The following is a 22,139-nucleotide window of genomic DNA, read 5'->3' as shown; positions in this document are numbered from 1 at the left end:
GGAAATACAATACGGTGGAGAGGAAACAGTCTAGGAGGTTCCTGGAGTGTGTGGAACACAGCTGGTGAGTGAGCCAGCTAGGGAAGGCGACCCACTGGACCTGTTGTTTGTGAACAGAGAAGGACTTGTGGGTGATTTGACGGTTGGAGGCTGTCCTGGGCATAGCGATCACAAAATGATAGAGTTTTTGATTTTTGGAGAAGTAAGGAAGGGGGTCAGCAGAACTGGTACCTTGGGCTTCTGGAGGGCAGACTTTGGGCTGTTTAGGAGACTGGTTGACAGAGTCACTTGGGAGGTAGTCCTGAAGGGCAAAGGTGCCCAGGAAGGATGGACATTCTTCAAGAAGAAAATCTTAAAGGTGCAGGAGCAAGCTGTCCCTATATGCCAAAAGATGAGCCAACAGGCAAGACAACTGGCTTGGCTGAACAGAGAACTTTGGCTGGAATTTAGGAAAAAAACCAGAGTTTATGACCTTTGGAAGAAGGGGCAGGCAACTCAGGAGGACTACAAAGATATCATGAGGTTTATGCAGGGAGAAAATCATAAGGGCCAAAGCTCAGCTAGAACTTAATCTGACCACTGCAGTAAAAGACATATAAAAACGTTTTTTAAAGTACACTCACAGCAAAAGGAGAGCTAAGGAGGATGTTCATTTATTGGGTGCAGGGGGAAGCAGAGTGACGAAGGCTGAGGAAAAGGCTAAGGTACTTAATGCCTTATTTGCCTCAGTCTTTAAGAGTAAGACCAGTTGTCCTCTGGGTACACAGCCCCCTGAGCTGGAAGACAGGCATGGGGAGCAGAATGAAGCCCCCATAATCCGAAGGGAAATGGTTAGTGACCTGCTACACCACTTAGACACACAGAAGTCTATGGGGCTGGATGACATCCACCCAAGAGCACTGAGAGAGCTGGTAGAAGTGCTTAGCCAGCCACTTTCCACTATCAGCAGTCCTGGCTAACCAGAGAGGTCCTAGCTGACTGGAGGTTATCAAATGTGATGCTCTTCTACAAGAAGGGCTGGAAGGATGATCCAGGGAACTACAGGCTTGTAAGCCTGACCTCAGTGCCAGGGAAGGTTATGCAGCAGATCATCTTCAGTGCCATCTTACAGCACGTACAGGACAACCAGGTGATCAGGCCCTGTCGGCATGGGTTTCTGAAAGGCATGTCTTGCTTGACCAACCGGATCTCCTTCTGTGACAATGTGACCCACTTAGTGGATGAGGGAAAGGCTGCGGGTGTTGTTTACCTGGACTTTGGTAAAGCTTTTGACACTGTTTCCCACAGCATTCTCCTGGAGAAGCTGGCTGCTCATGGTTTGGATGGGTGTACTTTTCGCTGGGTGAAAAACTGGCTGGATGGCCAGGCCCAAAAAGTTGTGGTGAATGGAGTTAAATCCAGTTGGTGGCTGGTCACAAGTGGTGTTCCCTAGAGCTCAGTATCGGGACCAGTTCTGTTTCATACCTTTATCAATGACCTGGATGAGGGGATCAAGTGTACCTTCAGCAAGTTTGCAGATGACACCAAGTTGGGTGGGAGTGTTGATCTGCTGGAGGGCAGAAAGGCAGATCCCTACAGAGAGGGATCTGGACAGGCTGGATCGGTGGGCCGAGGCCAATTGTATGACATTCAACAAGGGCAAGTGCTGGGTCCTGTGCTTGGTTCGCAACAACCCCATGCAACACTACAGGCTTGGGGAAGAGTGGCTTGAAAGCTGCCTGGTAGAAAAGGACCTGGCGGTGCTGGTTGACAGCTGGCTGAACATGAGCCAGCAGTGTGCCTAGGTGGCTAAGAAGGCCAAGAGCATCCTGTCTTGTGTCGGAAATAGTGTGGCCAGGAGTACTAGGGAAGTGACAGTCCCTTTATACTTCTGTTGTGGTTTAGCTCCAGGCAGCAACTGAGCACTACACAGCTGCTTGCTCACTCCCCGCCAGTGGGATGGGGGAAAGAATTGGAGGAGTAAAAGTGAGAAAACTCATGGGTTCAGAAAACATCCCTGTATTATTGATACCGTTATCCAAAACATAGCCCCATACCAGCTTTTAAGAAGAAAAGTAACTTTATCCCAGCACATTTTTCACCCCTTATTCCATACAATTTACGTCATGCTCAGGTATCTCATTACCCACCACCCTGCTTCCCATCCTTTGATTTAATACACAGATATCATTCCCCTAGTCTATTGACCACCCCTGTAAAATGTTCAGTGATAGCCACTGAACTCATTTAGTCCATGACTTTGAGCTCCATCTGTTATGGTGGTTACTCGGGACAGGAGAGGTGGTGTGTTTTTTGGAGTTACTGGGCATCAAAGCCAGCTCAGGTTGGGTCACTGCTGCACTTGCAACTGCTTCTTGTAGTGCTTGGTTCAGGTGGTTCCTGCTATAGTAATTCCTGTAATGTGCAACTCAAATCAAGGGTTACAACAATTTAAAGCTATTTCCATTACAATCTCCACCCTTTGTCCCTTTAGCCCAGGTTACATGGTTTAACATTGCAATAAACTCCTCCCCTTGCTCCTAGCCTGGCTAGCAACAAGGGGTTCCTGCTATAGTAATTCCTGTAACACACAACTCAAAGCCCGAGTTACAACAATTTCAAAGTGTTTCCATTACAGTCTCCACCTCCGGTCCCGTTGGACCAGACCATCATGTTTCACATTGCAATGAACTCCTCCCCTTTCCCCTGCTCCAACTTGGATTTATCCACAGCCACAGTCACTTCAAGGTGCACCATCTCCAGTGTGGACTTACCCTTGGGCCACAATCCTGTCAGAGGTATACCTGCCTGTGGCATAGACATAACCATGGCCACAGGTGCTTCGAGGTGTACCTGCTTTGACATGGCTTATCCATGGCCACAAACACTTCAGGGTGTCCCGCTTTCATGCGGACTTAGAAACAGGTCACAGTCCCTTTGACTCAAGTTCACACTGGAGTTCCAGCCTGTCCAGCAAAGAAACAGCAGCAATACCCTGGCCATCTGCATTGCCATTGCTGTTATCAAAATGTTCCCAGGCAGAGCAGAGTAAGATGATCAGCAGCAGTACAGCAAGCAGCCACTAACGAGCACTGGACTCTAATATACAGTAAGGCAAGCAAGCTCCATAGCAAGCGCAGAAGCCTGCTGATTAATAGCTGAACAGCAACAATGGCTATAAATTTGATCTAGCACATTCCAGTCAAACCTGTCATTATCTTGAACCCACTGAGTCCCATGTTGGGTGCCAAAAAGGGCTGTTGTGGTTTAACCTCAGCCAGCAACTAAGCACCACCCAACTGCATTCTCAGTCCTCTGCAGTGAGATGGGGAGAGAATCGGAAGAGAAAAAGTAAGAAAACTCCTGAGGTGGGGTAAGGACAGTTTAATAGGTAAAGTGAAATCCACGCATGCAAGCAAAGCAAAACAAGGAATTCATTCACTGCTTCCCATGGGCAGGCAGGTGTTCAGCCATCTCCAGGAAAGCAGGGCTTGGGAAGACAAGTACCATAACTCTGAATGTCCCCTGCTTCCTCCTTCCCCCAGCTGTATATGCGGAGCATGATGTCATATGGTATAGAATATCCCTTTGGTCCCCTGGGGTCAGTTGTTCTGCCTGTGTCCCCTATCAGCTTCTTGTGCACCCCCAGCGTACCAGCTGGTGAGGTGGTGTGAGAAGCAGAAAAGGCCTTGACCCTGTGTAAGCACTGCTCAGCAATAACAAAAACATCCCTGTGTTATCGATACTGTTTTCAGCACAAATCCAAAGCCTAGGCCCATACTAGCTTCTATGAAGAAAGGTAACTCTATCCCAGCTGAAACCAGCACAACTCAGCATTGGTGAGGCTGCATCTTGAATGCTGTGTTCAGTTTTGGGCTACTTACTGCAAGAAGGACATTGAGGTCCTGGAGCATGTCCAAAGAAGAGCCAGCAAAGCTGATGAGGGGTCTGGAGAACAAGTCTTTCGACGAGCGGCTGAGGGAACTGGGGTCGTTTAGCCTGGAGAAAAAGAGGCTGAGGGACACCTTATCGCTCTCTACAACTACCTGAAAGGAGGTTGTAGCGAGGTGGGTCAGTCTCTTTTGTCAAGTAGGAAGTGACAGGATGAGACAAAACGGCCTCCAGTTGTGCCAGGGGAGGTTTAGATTGGGTATTGGGCAAAATCGCTTTACCAAAAGCGTTGTCAAGCGCTGGAACAGGCTGCCCAGGGAAGTGGTTGAGTCACCATCCCTGGAGGTATTTAAAAGATGTGTAGACGTGGTGCTTAGGAACATGGTTTAGTGGTGGACTTGTCAGTGTTAGGTTAATGGTTGGATTCAATCTTAAGGGCCTTTTCCAACCTAAATGACTCTATGATTATGTGAAAACAGACCAACAGGGTAGAACTGACTTGCATAGGTTCATGCAGTAGTTCCATGACAGCTGAGATTACAACCTCCCTTAACACTTGGCACCAAGCTTTGTGTTCTGCACATTCTACCTATAAATCTGTGCAGCTGTACTCTTGAGTTCTAATATGGGCACTCAGGCAACTTCCTTGTGTTGTGTTTTCTACAATTATAACTCCTTTGATCAGGTTTGTGTTTGGGTGTTATGAAGACATGATTGTTGTTTCAGCTGTCTCCTTTAAACAGGTAAAGATGGTCTTTATGTTATATTTGCATCTCCTGTGGTAAAATGTTTTCCTCTTTATAGAGATTGGCATATTTTATGTGTTTAGGGAGAAACTCATTCGCCTTCAGCATGAGAACAAGATGTTAAAGTTGAACCAAGAAGGTTCTGACAATGAAAAGATAGCCTTGTTGCAGAGCCTTCTTGATGATGCAAACTTACGGAAGAATGAATTGGAGACAGAAAACAGGTAAGAAGTTTTTTTCTCTGTTTCAACTGACTTTTCTAACGATGATGTATACTTTTCACTGTACCGTGTCTAGTACTCCTTACTGGAGTCAATCCAGTGGAAGGCCACAAGGGTCAATCCAGTGGAAGGCCACAAGGATGTGATTACAGGACTGCAGCATCTTTGATATAAGAAGAGTCTGAGGGATAGAGACTAGTAGCCTGGAAAAGAGAAGGCTCAGGGTGGATCTTAGCAATGTTTATAAATACCTGATGGGAGGGTCTAAGGGAGATGGAGCTAGACTCTTCTCAGTGATGCTCAGTAATGGGGCAAGAGGCAGTGGGCAGAAATTAAAACACATTAAACTTCATCTAAATGTAAGAATATACTTTTTTTTGTTCTGGGATGGTTGCTAAACACTGGAATAGGTTGCCCAGGGAGGTTGTCTCCATCCTTGGAGATACTTAAAACCCAGCAGGACATGTTCCTAGCCAACCTGCTCTAGCTGACCCTGCTAGATTAAGTCAGTCAGCATACAAATGTCCATGGGACCAGACAGCATGTATGTCAGCATACTAAGGTAGCTGGCTGATACCGTTGTGGGGCTGCTCTCTATCTAAGCTTTGAATCTGCCCTCGGTCTATTCTTATCTTCCCCTTTGATTGGGGAAGGTTCCTGAAGCCTGTGAAAAAGTAAATACTGCACTCATCTTAACAAGGGCAAGAAAGAGAGTCTGGAGGACTACAGAGAGTGGTCAGCCACAGCACATTTTCTGGAAATTTCACAAAGCAAGTTCCCCTGTCATCGGTTTCCAGCCACACGAGAGACAAGAAAGTAATTGGGAAAGGCTAACATGAATTTATTCAGGGTAAATCATACCTAACTAATCCGGTTGCCTTGACAATGAGATGACTGCCTATGTGAAGGAGTGAAACAGTGGACGGTGCTTACCTTAGCAAAGCCTTTTGCACAATCTCCTATAGTATGCTTATGTTCAGAATGGTTAGATATAGACTACGTGGACAGTAAAGTGAGTGGAAAATTGGTTGGGCCCAAAGCGTTGGAAACAGTGGTAGAAAATCCAGCTTGCAACCAGTTGCTCGGACTTCAATACCAGGACCAATGCTGTTCATCACTTTTATTAAGAACTTGATTGATGGGAGGGACTATGCTCTCAGCAAGTTTGAGGATGGTACCACATTGGGAGGAGTGATTGTTCTGCTGAAAGGGAGAGCTGTTATTCAGAGGGGCTCAGCAGTCCAGAGGAATGAGCTGATGGGAGCCCTGCCCCTGCCTGGGAGGAGCCTGGCAATGCCGGCTGGGACCAACAGGCTGGGGAGCGCTGCTGCAAAAGCCTTGGGGCCCCGGTGGGCAGTAAAGGAGGATGTGTCAGCTGGGGACCTTGCAGCTGTGACCCGGGCTGTCCTCACCAGGGTGCAGGCATTCAGTCTGGGAAAATAGTCCTTCATGTCTCATCCATCAGTATTTATGAGACCACATCTGGATATAGTGTATAATTTTGGATTCCCCAGTATAGGAAAGACGTGTGCACAGGATTGCAGCAGAATACTACTAAGGTGAGGGACGCTGCAGCAAGTGATACGTGGGATAAGACTGAGAACTGGGTTTGTTCAGGCTAAAGAAAAAGGGGCATATATAGGAGGTAATACTGTGGTCTACCTCTGCCTGATGGGTGTCAAGAAGACAGAGCCAGACTATTCTCAGAGATTGACAGTGGAAGGACAAATGTCAACAGACACAATATGGACCATGGAGTATGGGGAAATTCTGACTAAATACAAGGAGGAAAACATTCCCAGAAGACATTTCTAAGCTCTAGAAGAGGGGCCCAAAGATATTGTCAGACCTCCATCCTTAAAGATGTCCAAACTTTTACTGGTTGTGGTTCCCAGCAATCTGCTGTAAATGCAGCTGCTTTGAGGAGGAGATTGGATTTAGACAATCTTGGGAGATCCCTTCCAACCTACAGGTTTATAGGATTCTGTGACTGTAAAAGCAGTAAACTAGTAGCTCTCACACAGTAAAACTGACTGTTAGGTACTCTTGTTTCATGTATATAGAAAGTATATAGAAATGATTTTTTAATACATGTATTTATGTTGTCTTAGAAGAGTATCAGAATGTTCTGGATGACTACAGGCTGTAATCTCTGGAACTGCCGTATGCTCTAACTACTGTTGTAAATTGTCTGGAATAAAATACAGTATTGCATCTCCTGTGTACGTGACCTGAAATGACTGCACACAAAAAATCTCAGGCTTCCTCTTTCAGTTGTTTGTTTTTTTTCTGAAAAACACAATATACTCTCTTTCCTAGATTGGTAAATCAGAGACTTCTCGAAGTGCAGTCCCAGGTTGAAGAACTACAAAAATCTTTGCAGGATCAAGGTTCAAAAGCTGAAGATGTAAGTAGAAATGTACATAAAACTTACATTCAAGTAGTTGCCATTTTTGAAACTTTCAACTTTTTGTAAAAAAAATGGAAAAGAAATATGCAAATGGATATTTCTGATAGTTTTCCGTATTTACTCTTATGGTCTTATCACTAAATTGTGCTTCTCTAAATAGGATGTAAGACATAGTAAGAATTAGTCTAGAAAAAAAACCATCCTATGTAGAGAAGTTGTCAACTATGTTCTCTTTGATTAGTTGTGTCTGTTCCAATAGTAAACTTAGCGTTAAAATTATTTAATTAGAATAAAGAGTTTTGCAGGGAGTTAAGGAAATGTTAATCCTCCATGTCTTAATAAAGTATCTGAAGTTATTTTTGGTTTAGTTTTGTTAATGAAAGTTAAGGCCTTTACTGCCAGTGGAAGCTCTGTAATTGTGGATGTAAATGTATTTTGTAATGCAAGAAGCCAGACAGTTCAAAACTAAAAAAAAGTCAAATAATTAGGCCGTCAACATAATGCAGCATTTTCTGTTTCTGTACATGGAGTTAACTTTATTTTTAGTGTAAGAATACGCTGTGTCAGAATTAGCGCGGAAAACAACTTTCAGTCTTCCACTCAAAAGTTGTGTTTGCCATTTCCTGTATTTGAGAGAAGAAGCTCTAGAATTTTCTTGAAAGGAGTGATGTGCAGAACTGTACATGTGTATGCTCACAATCTCAGTGTATTGTGTTGCTAATTAGCAACAAGTTGTAATGTGTTCCTTTCTATTTTTGTGGGTTTGTTTTAACTAATTCATATAAAAAAGCAGAAGTATTTGCTAGCTGCTTGTTTTAATTTAAGATTGTGTTTAATTTAGCATATCCTTTTAATTTTCAGAATAAGCTGTATGAAAGTAAAAACACCTAGCTGGGTTCAAATCAGATTATTTTCTTAAGTAACTTAAAAAGCATTTTAGAATGCATTTTAAAATAGGTCCACACTGTTATGTGATTCTGAGATATGCTTTGTTGTCTTGGTTATTGGCCAAAACCAGATAGTTTTTTTTTTTTAACTAATTCATATAAAAAAGCAGAAGTATTTGCTAGCTGCTTGTTTTAATTTAAGATTGTGTTTAATTTAGCATATCCTTTTAATTTTCAGAATAAGCTGTATGAAAGTAAAAACACCTAGCTGGGTTCAAATCAGATTATTTTCTTAAGTAACTTAAAAAGCATTTTAGAATGCATTTTAAAATAGGTCCACACTGTTATGTGATTCTGAGATATGCTTTGTTGTCTTGGTTATTGGCCAAAACCAGATAGTTCAGGGTGAACACAATATGTAAAAATTACTCTCAGATATTGAGTATGATAAACTATCTCTGTCTAATTGAATTCAGCTTTATTTACTGCAGTTTTACTTGTGTCCCTTTCTGAGGCTCTGGTTTGCATAGTGATTTAGGATGTGTCTGCAGTTCAGTTACAGAACTGGTGGCAGCTTAGGCAGGCATCATCTGAGGTGATTCTATTAACAGCAAAACACCACCATCAAAAGACCATGGTGCAGCCTGCTGTGTGTACCAGGCAGCCCTTGTCAAAGCAGAGCTGGCAAGTTTGTCATGCAGTTGCTGCATTCCTGGCTTCTGTGTAGGTCTGACCATGCCAGTGGTGACTTATAGGCACTAATCCCACGGCCTGTTTTGCTGAGTTTGGTGTGTAGGGTTTCACTCGCTCTTAAAGAAGAAAAAGAAAGAGTGTAGACTCAGAGAAGTAGTGACGCTGCAAGACCTACTGAAGATATGGACACCTCATCCAATCTCCTACACAAAGCAGAGCAAACCTCAAAGTTAAACCCAGCTGGCTTAAGTAGTTGGAAGTTGTGCTGGGACCACCTGAGTTATCCTTAAGATATCCTTACAAAAAGAGTGATTCTTCAGAAGCATGAGAAAACGGATAATGAGACATGGCATACAGTTCATTGATGCATTATTTTCAGCATATTTCCTCTGTTTTTCACTACTTGTCTGCAAAAATGCACTGAAATCTGTGTTTTTGTATACTTACACTGTAACTGTGCTTAACCCAGAAAACTGAAGATCCTGTTTGTATTCAGTCCAGAAATGTATGGTGAGGGCTTGGGGCGGGGGGGGGGGTGTGTGTGTGTGTGTTTTGTTTGTTTGTTTTAAGTTTTGTTTGTTTCCAAAGTTTAAGTAATTTTTAGGCTTACCCAAAAAGTAGTAAAAGCACTATCCTAACCCAGGGAAGTATCACTGCAATGATACATGCTGCTTGCCAAGGTCCCTGTGGGGAAGCAGTTTAGATTTTGTATTGAAGTGCAGTGGAAGGCAGATGTTGGGAAGATATGAATGCTGTTAGGCCTGTAATGGGCACTGGCACATCCCATTAGGATTCATGATTAGTCCATCCTGGCTGTTGCTTTGCTAGCCAGGGAAAGGCCTCCTTACCCCAGCCTTCCAGACTACAGAATCAGCTCAGACATGCCTAGTGTGAAACTCAGACATGCCTAATGTGATCAGAGTAGCAGGTTTGAGTTACTGTCCTCCAGAATGCAATGATCATGTGTAGGGCTGCTCAGCAGGTACCCTGAACAGCTTTGACTACATCATTTGCATGCCTTATTATCACTTACTTTTGTCATCTTTGTTCTCCTTTTCTCTGCCCTAGTCCCTTCCTATAAAGCAACCTGCCTTTAGTTACTTCTACTCCACTGGACCTAGTCTTGCTAGATCCATATGAAATCTGGTGTTTTTCATACTGTTACATATGCAATCTTGGTCTTATGTGCTGTTACTGATACAGTTACTAAGTCGTCCTGAGTTTGCATCTCCATAAAAGGACCCCAAAACTCTGTTACCTGTTCAGTTTTCTCTGAAGTTCAGCCACTTTGGTCATTTGGTGAAACACTGGAAGAGGTTGCCCAGAGAGGTGGTAGATGGTAGATTGCTGGAAGCATTCAAAGTCAGGTTGGATGGGGCTTTGAGCAACCTGATCTAGTTGAAGATTCTCCTGTTCATTGCAGGGGGGTTGGACTAGATGACCTTTAAAGGCCCCTTCCAGCGCAAACTTTTCTATGATTCTATGATTACTCTTACTATCTGTGAAATCTGGCTGTCCCTCATGGTGCTGTTTATAACTTTTATCACCTTCTAATGGTGGTAACAGTACTGTCAAGCAATTTTCTCAAGTTATGTGCCATAGTTTCTCTCACCCTGATGAATTAGCTTAACCTCAAGTGAGAGCCTAGCCTGCAGAGCCTTAACGTGCAGAACAAAACCAAACTTTGCCCTCAAAAAGGGGACAGACCTATTCCTTTGGCTTGTTTACAAGCATGGAAAAAATTTCCAGCAAAAAGACTTTCTGTAGGTTTTTTTATGTAAAAGAAAGATAGCAATTAAATTCTGGGGAGGATACCTGTTTTCTAAAACCACACCATAATAAGTATTTTTTTCTGGTGTTTTGTGAGTGGAACTTGTCAGCAGTGGGAGGAAAAAGCAAAATAGTGAATTTTTTGCTGATTTTTACAATTTTATTGTAGAAATATTCTTTCTATTTTGAACAGATATGACGTTTGAATGAAGTTCAATGTAAAACTAGATCAAAATTAGATAAAGCTTTTTTTTAAAATGGGGATTTTTTTAAGAGACTGATCTTTCTATGAGAGAACAACATTTATAGTAATTACTTGTTAGGAGCAGAGGATTTGGATATATGGCTTTGATGCTGACTGAGACTTTAGAAAAAAGTAATGGTTTCCCATTTTTAGAGTAATTTATTTGAATTTATCTACTTTGCTACTGTACATACTGTATACTTATATACAGGATCTTTGGCTGGCTAAAATCGCACATTTTACCTTTTATTCTCTTTCCTAATCTCGTGTCTTGGGTAAATTACTCTGGGTAAACTCAGTCCTGCTTCTTTTAATTGTGTGCGTGGTTTATCATTGTTAGTTTCTTGCTTGTGAGAACATATGATCATTCTGGATGGGCGAAGGGTTACTCCCACAGCAATGCTGGTACTATGTAAATAATATATATGAAAATATACCAGTGGAATCAATGTTGACAAGTAGTTGTGTCTGTTCCAAGGTAAATTCAATTGCCATACAAGGATCGCAGAAGAAAAGCTGAGTTCAATTTTTATTTTCTTACTTTAGGAAAATGGCCACTGCTGCCAACTTTTTCCTTCATGTTCAAACCTACCAATAGTCCCCTACATGATCAGACATGAGTGATGGTGCCAGTTCAAATGCTTTGTGACCAAGAAAGATGCATACAAACATTTATTGTTACAGAAAAGGTGGTGTTGCTGCAGTTGTTCAGAGGACTGGAAAAGAAAAAAGCACAATGGTCAAAACCTGCATATCCTTAGCTGCTACTGTTTTCTGACTCTGAAATCAGTAGAGTCATGCTGTCTTGTTTTTACATGCTCGCACCCTTTCTGATAGTACAATAAGGAAATACGACTTTGAAATAATGAAAAAGCATGACCCAGGAATATGATCAAAGACAGGATTTTGAAATATTTACACTATAACAAAGCTATAAGCTTTTTTGGGTGCACATGGGAATTGTCCACTGGAGGAAAAGCAATTAAGTAATTTTGTTGATTTTATCTTATATTTTGGTGGAGTTCTTATATGTGTGGACCATCAGCCACATGCTAGACCTCCAATGTGATTGGTACTGGATAAATACAAACGAAAAAGGCAGTTTCTGACTTAAATATTCTACATTTGTGTTGTATTCAATCAGTGTGTCAATAACATAATTCAGAATCATTCCATAAAAACACATGCATTTCTTAATTTTGGTTATAGCCCAATAGACTGCATATTTTCTCCTGTTTTGTTACTTTTATGATTTTTGTTTTAAAATTACTTTCCAAAACAGCAGTTGCTCTCCTTTGAAATTCTGGTTTAAATATAATGATTTACAAATGTCCTTCTTTACTATTTTTATATTTTTGTTTTTAGAGAGATATGTTTTAGAAAATGTTACAGGATGAAACTGCTGATGGGAAAGAGGAGAAAAATGTGCATGCGTGAAAAATGCATAGCTTTAACTTCTTCTGTTCATGACTTTCTAAATAGTTTCTTCTGTTGGCTGCTGTTTTGCTTTATACTAATGTCATCTCTGTTTCTTGGCATGGGCTTCTGTTCAAGGCTATTGTGAGTATGGCTTTCTATTTTCTTAACACTACTTTCAGTTTATAGACATTTATTGGGTTTGGGTTTTTTTGAAAGATACTCACTGTGTTTGAAGTGAATTTAAAATTAAAATAAAATTTACTTTGAAGCTTTTATTCAAAGAGCTTATCTAAATGTGATTTAACCAGAAAGTGGAACACTGTAAGTTGTATGATGATTTTTACGTGTCAGTAACCAATAAAGATAAGAAACAGAAAAGGGGTAAAATTTCCTCTGTACTCCAGTCAGAAACACTCTACTCCCTGTAGATTCTATGAGGACAGGAATTTACTTCAACTAATTTGCTACATGTCTTCATGCAAATTCTTTCTTAAAAGAGGATTCTTCTAGATTTTTGTTGTTTATGGATCTTGCTTTTAGTGATCTAGTTCCTGGGAGGATATTTGTAGAGTTATAAAGTGCTCTAATTTCAGGAAAGGCACACAGCTGTGGAGAGAAGGATTACTACAGCAGAGGATGACTTTACAGTTGTGATCTAAAACTGAGTGAAGTAAAAAGTTGGATTTTGGTTAGAATGTCAAAATCACATGTTTTAAAATAATTTTGAAATTATGTTAAATCTTCACAATATATTAAAACATTTAACTTTCTGTTTTAGTCAATTCTTCTGAAAAAGAAACTTGAAGAACATCTGTAAGTATTTTGTTTGCCTGTTTTGTTTGCCATTTGGTGTTTTCCATATGGTAAGGAAGGCAGGCAGTCATTAATCATGCATCTGGAAAATATACAACTAGAAGAAATTAGATAGCACAAGAGTGTTTGGGAATCCACTGTTCAGATACTGTTTTCATGTCATAGAAAATCTTTGTGAAAGCAGTAAGAAGGATGAAGGAACCATTTTGTGGTGGTTAGAAGACTTTGCTTAACGTTGTGTAAATCTTTACTCAGGAGGAGTAAGTAATTTTGTTCTGAGGAAAGCGTGTTAATGTAAACAAAATTAATTTGTTTATTTTTTAGTATACATTATGGCATAAAAGGTAACATTTTAGGAAGTGTTATCGTTTTGTTCTGCTATTTCTGCCACTCTTTTACTTACCTCAAATGCAAAGAGCAGTTTGCTTTTTGACTGGCTTGCAAAAAAAATGTAGTTTCTGTTGCCTTTGGGCTTAACCGTTCTTTCTCAATGTAATCTCAATTACAAGTATTCATTTTAGACATGCATTGTACAATTAACTGTGAGTTCTAAATTAAGTTTATAATTACTGAGAATGAAGCTGGTTGTTGTGACAGTTCTCCATGCACTGTAATGTTTTTCAGTTTATTTAACAAGTATTTCTACAGTGACATTGTCATTTGTCCTCATGCCCTACAGCAAAAATCAGTCGTGCTCTCAGAAATATATCACACTCTCAGGAGTTTTTGTATCGTTTATTCAGTTTGCTTTTGTGTTCATTCAAGCACAGTAATAATATTGGGAAAACAATATGTGCTTTTATGGTTTGTAACAGTGAGAAGCTCCATGAAGCTAACAATGAGCTACAAAAGAAACGAGCTATTATTGAGGATTTGGAACCAAGATGCAATAACAGTTGTGAGTTACCTGTACAGTCCATTTGTTTTCTTCATAAAGTATTTCGTGTGCAGGTCTTTAATTATGGAGGTGCAAGATAAACAAAATGTATGTTTTAAATGGCACTGGTATGTATGTTGTTAATTTCTCTGGAAGCTACTGTAACCAAAAAGATGCTTCTAACCCTTGAAATGCAGGGGATCACATTTGAGAGACCACCATAGCAGGAAATGACAATGGTCGTAGCAGTACTGAGTCACTGTCATACCTGTCATTGAACCTCAGCTGTTCAGAACTGTCATGTCTCCTAAGACCCTAATTGATGATGGCACTTGCTGCCATCATCAGGTTATTTTTACTCCCAATATATATTCCTTCAGTGTTTTTTCAGAACAATGCTGTAATTTGAGAAAATTTTTGGATACTGGTCAAAGAGAATGTAGGATATATGTCATATTGCTCAGATGATATCCAGAACGCAGCATCCAGTTGTTTTTTAGCACATTAATGCTACTTTTTTCCTGAGAAGTACTGAAGGAGGTAGCTTGCTATTTTTCAAGCCTACTTATTATAAAACAAGGCAAAAGATTGCAACCAATGGCAGCTTTCCTGATTTATGCCAAAGTGATTTTATTCATAAAGAGATCGAGGAAGATAGAAATATCAGTTCAGTATTCATTACATACATTCTGTATCCAAAAAGAATTTTCATTTGTGTTGAGCTAAAACTGCCAAGTATGTTATAAATTCCACATCTTAGGAAATGTTAGAACACTTGGAAATGAGGTTCACGGACTTAATGTGTAGCTGATAAACACATAATCCTTTTGTACTTGGTAAGCTTCAGTGCGAGTCTAACAGCAGTCTTCTGTCTCACTAGGTTCTAAACGTTAGGACATATTGAGGCTGCTGTAGTTAGTTTACTGAAATTATAAGTTGCTTTTTAAAAGTCTAGGTCTGAACTTTTTTCTTGATAAAATAAAAATAGTTCTACCTTTATTCCTTTCTTTCCACGCTCAAGATACGTGTGTGAATTATTTTTTCAGATTATTTTAACTATCCTGGGTATGGCCAAAATGCTCCAGCATTGCACAAGAATCATGGCACATTTTGAAAAACAGATTCTTGCAATCTTGGAGACCATCTGCTGTTGTGGTCCTCTTACTGATCAATTCTTACCTGGTCTTGTTACCAGCTTCGTGTTTTCAGAGTACTTGGAGAGAAAACTGTAGGAAAAACATGAAAGAACATTTGAAAATGAGACTGCAAAACAGATGGACTGCAGGTTGCCTATTACCTAACATTGTCGGAGAACCAGATGTCAGTGTTATATGTTATTTGATCCAGGACGGTGCAATTGATTTTTTTCTTCCCCCCCCCCCCCGAGAATTGAGAAGATGTAGAGAAGACATATAAGCAATACTGGCTTGACATATTCTTATACCAACACAGGAAAAAGCTCTGCAATGAAATTGACCCACTGGTCTGCATTTTGCTGCTTAAGAAAATGTGGGGTAAAAATTAAATGGAGTATATTCATGTCACAAGTCTGATAAATTGTGTCCAGTGTTACAGTTCAGCAGATTTAAGCAAGAGTTGTGCCTGTTAAGAATTATTCCTCTTACACAAAATAGGAAAACTAATATTTATCTCAGTTACAATACCAAGATGTTATAGAATCTGTAATTCGTTAGTAAATTCATTTTCTAAGTGTGTTCAGTAATAGAATTGATTTATGATTCCATTTCTCTCTATTTTTTCATAACTTTAAAAACACCAAAATTTGTGTACAAAACAGCCATCTCATGAGATTATGTAGGAGTACACATTTTTAACGTATTTCTGAGTTGTTCGGTAATTAAAACTATGGTGTATACTATATCGGGTTCCTTATGTTAGCTTTTCTTAAGTGAAACAAATTTTAGCTATGCCTCCAATGTCTGTTGAAAAAACATGAAAATAAACATAATATAATTATGTTATTCTCCAATGTGTGCATCTTCTGACATAAAGCACTCAAAATTGAAGAATTACAAGAAGCTTTACGGAAAAAGGAGGAGGAAATGAAGCAAATGGAAGAGCGATACAAAAAGTATTTGGAAAAGGCCAAAAGTGTAAGTATATGTGTTCCATGTTAACGATCCCTCTCTGACAGAGCGCACCATGTGTCCACTCTGCAGGAATAAAAATGAAAGAGCTATCTGTAACACAGACTAGCAAGTAAAAGAGTTCTTTGTATCTTCTTACTGTTACTGTACCTAATACTGATTAGTTCTGCAGAAGATTTTACCCTGTTTTTGTGTTCATGATTGTCCCCTTTTGCTACCTATCCTCAAGCCCTTCCAATGCCTCTGTACGAATGTATACCTGCTGCTATAGATTTTTGAGTCGCCCAGACAAACCTTTTTAAGCACACTTTCATGTTGGCAGAGGGTGTTAAACTGTTTCTGATGCTATGATAACCTATTTCTTGGTGGAAATTCTTCCGGTCTTCTGTCTCTGAGTGACAAATGTACAGATAAGCTAAAGTGGTGTCTATGCTAGGACTGGCAGTATAGAAATAACCAAAATAGCTGTGTTGTATTTTAGAATTGGAGAACCACCCATCTAAAACAAACTCAAGGGAAGAAAGCTCTGTGAGCAAAACTAATCTTTAATTGGCATTTGTGCTGGGACTTCTGGCACAGTTGTCATGAGGTGTTCTACCTCTTTGTACACACAAGTACAGCTTACTAGCACCAAGTACAGGCACAGCTGGACCAACAAACTCTGATTTTATCAGTTTGGCAGGGAGGGAAAAAGGAAGTTTGGGATTCTTTCCTTTACAGGTGCCTGGATCTGTTTATGTGTGTTTCTGGATGGTGTAAGCTTCTTCGGTGCTCAGTCAGTACCTGGAGCAGATAATTTGATACACTTTTCTATCAATATAGCTTTTAGCTACATCAAATTTCATCAGGCCCTAATTGCTTACTCTTTTTGAGGGGCTCAGAATTTACAGGCAGAGGCAATTTCACGTGTGCGAGAACCATCTTTACCAATTTAAATTTGATTTTTTTTTTTTCCTTTGTTCATCCTTTGACTCTGATTTCTGTTCATGCTCTGGTTTAGCTAACTGGTTTAGAAACTGTTTTAATATGGATTCTTATTGATGCTTTTTCCAAGTACAGTGATCTTTTTAACTGAACCACCTTTGAGAGTTGTTACATTTCTCTGATGACGTTCAGCATTGTCTTTGCCTTTACTGTTTAACATACACTTCTGTTGAGAATCTTGCTAATATTTAAGTATGGTGTTGAGAATCTGGGTGTACTACCAGCTTTGAAATGGCAATATTGTGATCTCAATCATAGTCCCATTTCTTCTTTTACCATACCTTGATATTTTATTTGAGTTTCTTAAAAGCATACCAGTGTCTTCGTTTGTCTGATAATGGTAGTATCAGTGGTAGTATCTTTGCTGTGGATGCATATCATTACATTGGAATCTGTAAGTAGGTTCCTAATTTGGCTAAACTTTATGCTTCTATCCTTTACTTCTGTGTAGTTTCCTTACTTGTTAAACATTTCAAAAGTCTTCAGGAAGTCTAAGTAATTTTTGTTACATTTTTTTTACATCTTATGTTGCTGACTGTGTCTCAGAGTATTCCAGCGAAAGACAGAGTCACTATTTCCCTTTTCAATAAAATTTGTTTATTTGTACTGTGTTAGTATGGGGTGTTTTATACAATGATAACATTAATTATTTTAGTTAGGTTAGCTTTTTGTGATCTTCTTACCAACTTTCAGTTTTGTTTTTTCTTTCTTTTTATTGTGAAGACAACTACAATCATTATAGCCTTCCAGTATAGAACCTGTATCCAGATCTAATGTGTATTTTCTTAGAAACATAGTACACTTCTATGAATCTTCCTTCATGAGTACTGTTCAGGAAAAATTACTTACTAAAATTTGAAGCACTGGTTTATGGCTGCATCTGGAGACGATTCTGAAATGGGTAGAACAAAAAGATGTGAAGTCTCTTTCTGTATATCCAGAGGTTGTTAAAATGTTTTAAGCTATTTTGTATCAAAGTTTTAGGAATCTAGGCATTTTGCTGTATTTGTTCTTGGTTTAGCTGTGATGCATGCTCCATATGAACATAACCAGGTGTCCCTCCCCTTATTAGTGACATAATGATCATGCATGTGCCACAGAATGCTTCTTGGCTTACCAGAGCTATCTAGAGGTCACAGCACCTGGTACCCCAGGTACATGAATCATGGCATCTTTCCATAAGGACCAAAGTGGTCCTTCCTCAAGTGGGAGGAATTGACAGATAGGTGAACCTCAGCTATAAAGAGAGAAACCTGTGAGAGAATGTTTCTACCACTGTGGCCCCAAGGTAGTGCAGCTAGGGATAGGAACTGCCTGGGATACTGAACCTCTTGGGTGTCACTTTTTCCTATTGGTAGTTTTGTTTCACAGCCCTGTAAAAGAGAGCCCAGTTCAGATGCTGTAATGTATTATGGCTGATGTTCAGAGGCGGAGCCTTTGCCATGCTGGCTGTCAAGACTGTTTTACAGGAGTCAACCTCTTAAAACTGCACATTCCTCAGTTTCACATTTTGGAGTGTCATTTATTACCACTGACATGTTTCAAGTCACTTTTTAATTTCTTAACCTGACATAAAAGGTTGTAATTCTTTGAGGTCTTTCCCTTCAATTAAATTGCTTTTGCAGGATTTAATTAAAAGTAAACTGGTTTTCTCTTACAGGTCATCCGTACATTAGATCCTAAGCAGAACCAGGGTGCAGCTCCTGAGATTCAGGCTCTGAAAAATCAGTTGCAGGAGCGGGACAGAATGTTTCATTCACTGGAGGTAGTAATCCTCGTGTTTCCTGGCAGCTGCATAATTCTTCATTGTTTTTTAAGTATAGACTAACACTTTTATTATACTTTGGTTTTAAATTATGCTTTTTTAATGTTTGTTTTATAGAAAGAATATGAAAAAACAAAAAGTCAACGAGAAATGGAAGAGAAATTTATTGTTAGTGCCTGGTACAATATGGTAAGAACCTCCCAAACTTTTTATTAAAAAAAAAAAAAAGGAAAGAAACTATTAATGCTAGTTGTTTGTGGGTTGTTTATGACAGTATTCATTCATTTACAGTTTTTTGTTTGAAAAGCATTTTCCAACACACAAACACAAAAACAAATGCTTTTCAATAATTTTAAGTTGGCACTATGTAAGAGTATATTCCTGTGATAACCTTGGGGTAAAGGAAAAAGAACGTTTGCTATTTTCAAGTTTTCAAACCAGAAATGGTACTTTCTAGAGGGAAGAATACCTCGGATACTATTGTGGAATTCCAGCCCTTCAGTTACACTGACTTACAGTGCTCAAATTTCCTTTCTTCCTTGATTCTCTGCTCAGGTCTTCCAGTTATTTCTAATGAAAGGGCACAAGAAAAGCAATACAGCTTACTTGCTGCAGTTAGTGCTCTGAGAAATGACCCCGTTAACTTGGGTGCAAGTTTAGCCCCATGCAAAGGGTCAGCACAGGGGCAAGACCCTCACTTAAATTATTCAAACCATAAGGAAGTGATCTGTGCAGCCATACAGCTTTTGCTGGGCCTATATGCCAGGAGATTTTTCATCTTCATCAACTGTGTTCAAGACTTCTCTTTGGCACAGTGTGGCTGCATTGAAACTGCTTTTCAGATAGAAAGAATCCGTGACCTGTGTAACATTCACGTTTCGTTCTGCTTCATCATAGAGTTCAAATTCCTTCTCTCTGTCTTCCCTTGGAAGAGTTTCCTTCTTGCTGTTCTAGGTTCTTCTTATGTCCATGAATAGTGAGCCAAAAATTATACTTAAGCAGAGTGTTTCAATCCTTTAAATATTGAAGGCATTCTCAAGTGACTAGTGTCCTTGACTAATTTTGTAACATTAGTCCCACTGACAAGCAGAAGATAAGCCTGAGTTAAGAGCTGTGGTTTAGTAGCCTGTCAAGAACACTGAGATGAGCACTGATAGTTTTGTCTATGCCTTTCTCTAATTAGCTTCTGCTTTTATACACAACTACGCATCCCATCACAGCTTCCTTCATTACCTCCTTGCATTTACTCCTGCTGAAAACATACTTTCTCTCAAGACTTACTCCTGCCATATGATCTGCTGTTTTCACACAGGATGACAATGCTGTAATTATTTTCAGAAGAAAAGTACTCTTCTAGCTCAACATGCTGAAGGGCCAGGGTGGGGAGGGCAAGTACTTTTGAAAAGACTCATCCAGTTAACCGTGTGTTTATGTGGAGAAGCGTTATGTTCAGATCTGGGACACTGAGGGACCTGCTTCCCAACAGCTACTCCAAACCCAGACAATGATTGTGGGGCCAAGAACGCACAAAGAATTAGGAAGAATATCTTACCTTTATCCTTGAAAATATGATGCTTTGTGTTTGAAATTCAAAATAGCTTTGTCAGTGTTGGTGAAGAAAGAGATAATAAATAAAATGTAAATGAGTAAAGTTGTTCAGTGTTATGTGTTGATACTCACTGAGAAGTTTCTCTTTGTCCATAGGGAATGACTCTGCATAAAAAAGCAGCAGAAGATAGACTGGCTAGTACAGGCTCAGGACAATCCTTCCTGGCTAGACAAAGGCAAGCCACGAGCACAAGGAGATCTTACCCTGGTCATGTCCAGCCAGCAACAGCAAGGTAGAGAAGCCTTGCCCTTAGAAAGAAAACTGCCCTGTGATCCAGGCCACTTCTGTTGCAAGTGTCAACATTCAAGGAAAATCAACCAGCATCCTTTCTCTTTCTCCCTTGTTACTGCTATTAATTTACAGTTCAGGAAGGGGTTTTATTATGGTTTCTCATTGTTCTCTAACACCCTTTACTTACATTTTTTGGAGTCCATCTCTCTCTCTCTCTGCATTTTTTGAATGTGCCAAAGTTTTGAAAACATCTAGAGGAGTGCTGTACAGTAACAGTCTTATTTGTATGAAGCCTCGTCTCTTAAGGAAAGCCTCATATGGGCTGTGTAACAATGTAAATTTCCTGTCACAGTTGATACGTTTGTGCTTATAAGGGTTGTTACACCTTGTAAGACTCTTTGTTCAAAGGGAATTAGGCTTTTTATTTCATGTGCTAACCTGTTGCTTCAAAGAAATGCTGAAAACTCATTACAGAAATACAAAATTAGTATATAATATCATTGTGAAATATATTTGCTACTAAAAAAACTACCAATGGCAAAAAGATTTTTTTTTTTTAAATCTCCTACATGCAAAGTTTGCTCTTATTCTTAACAGGGAAGCAGGATAATTTTTTTTCAGGTTTTTCTTTATCAACTGGTGTTACCCCTTTTGCTGGCAGAGCTGAATATGTCAAATGGTTTGTGCCACTCTTCTTGGTCAAGCGTATGCTTAATATATATTATTAAAAGATTGAGAAATATTTAGAATGCTCTAATATGCTACTGCATCATCCATTTAAAAAGGACATTTGTTTAAAAAATTTTTAACTATGGGTGAACAGTACATAATGGATCAAGGCCCTGATTAATATTGTTGTTCATGTATTCCAGTTGTCATCCCCTACTAAAAGACTTGCTTTTAATATGTTGATTCAGGGTATAATTGTATCAGTTGCCTTACTAATGGTACCAGTGCCTTCAGGTGAGTTTGTTGCTGACTTTGTTGGAAACTGGATGTGATTTGTTGTATTGCCTTTTTAGTGTGTAGCTGGTTAATTGTACATCACTCAGTGTAGCACTTTCATGTTGATCAGTGAGGTGGATGGTGGCCCATACTATTAATTTAGGTTTTGTTCCTACAAAGTTCTGCTCTTTCCCTCACTAATTCTATGCTCTCCCTATCATTTTTGTCAAAGAATTGATGGACACAGAGGACCTGAGTGTTGAAAGTTTCATATACATACATCTTGTGGTGATTCAGTTATAAACATTTTTAATTTAGAGACTGTTTGTACCCTAATGCACATGCAATCTGGTTTATAAATTTATTCTTTTACCTTATTTTAATGCCCTCCCAAGTGAAGACATTTTTTCATAAATACTTTTAGAGAAAAGACATACTAGCATTTATTAATCATCTGAAGGTCTGTTAATTCACTACTTGGGTGGAATGAGGAAAGGATAATTAAAACAAGCACACCTAGAATTAAAGGGCAAGGAACAGGTGAATG

At 39.6% G+C, this 22,139-nt stretch overlaps 1 protein-coding gene across 1 annotated transcript in view; it reads left to right on the top strand.

Annotated features, from left to right (window-relative positions):
- HOOK3 (hook microtubule tethering protein 3) overlaps positions 1–20,652 on the top strand; it is a gene marked incomplete at both ends in the record, with an annotated part of 90,491 nt that extends 69,839 nt beyond the window's left edge. Inside the window, 8 exons of the mRNA XM_082013097.1 lie at positions 4,700–4,840; positions 7,157–7,244; positions 13,039–13,073; positions 13,889–13,971; positions 15,964–16,064; positions 18,703–18,807; positions 18,925–18,996; positions 20,512–20,652. Of these exons, the coding sequence (XP_081869223.1) occupies positions 4,700–4,840; positions 7,157–7,244; positions 13,039–13,073; positions 13,889–13,971; positions 15,964–16,064; positions 18,703–18,807; positions 18,925–18,996; positions 20,512–20,652 (766 nt within the window). The remainder of the gene's footprint in view (positions 1–4,699; positions 4,841–7,156; positions 7,245–13,038; positions 13,074–13,888; positions 13,972–15,963; positions 16,065–18,702; positions 18,808–18,924; positions 18,997–20,511) is intronic.
- Positions 20,653–22,139: the final 1,487 nt, after the last annotated feature.

This window comes from Phaethon aethereus (genome assembly GCF_964289735.1).
Source record: "Phaethon aethereus genome assembly, chromosome: Z".
Taxonomy (NCBI): domain Eukaryota; kingdom Metazoa; phylum Chordata; class Aves; order Phaethontiformes; family Phaethontidae; genus Phaethon; species Phaethon aethereus.
This window is presented reverse-complemented; position numbering and strand designations above follow the sequence as displayed.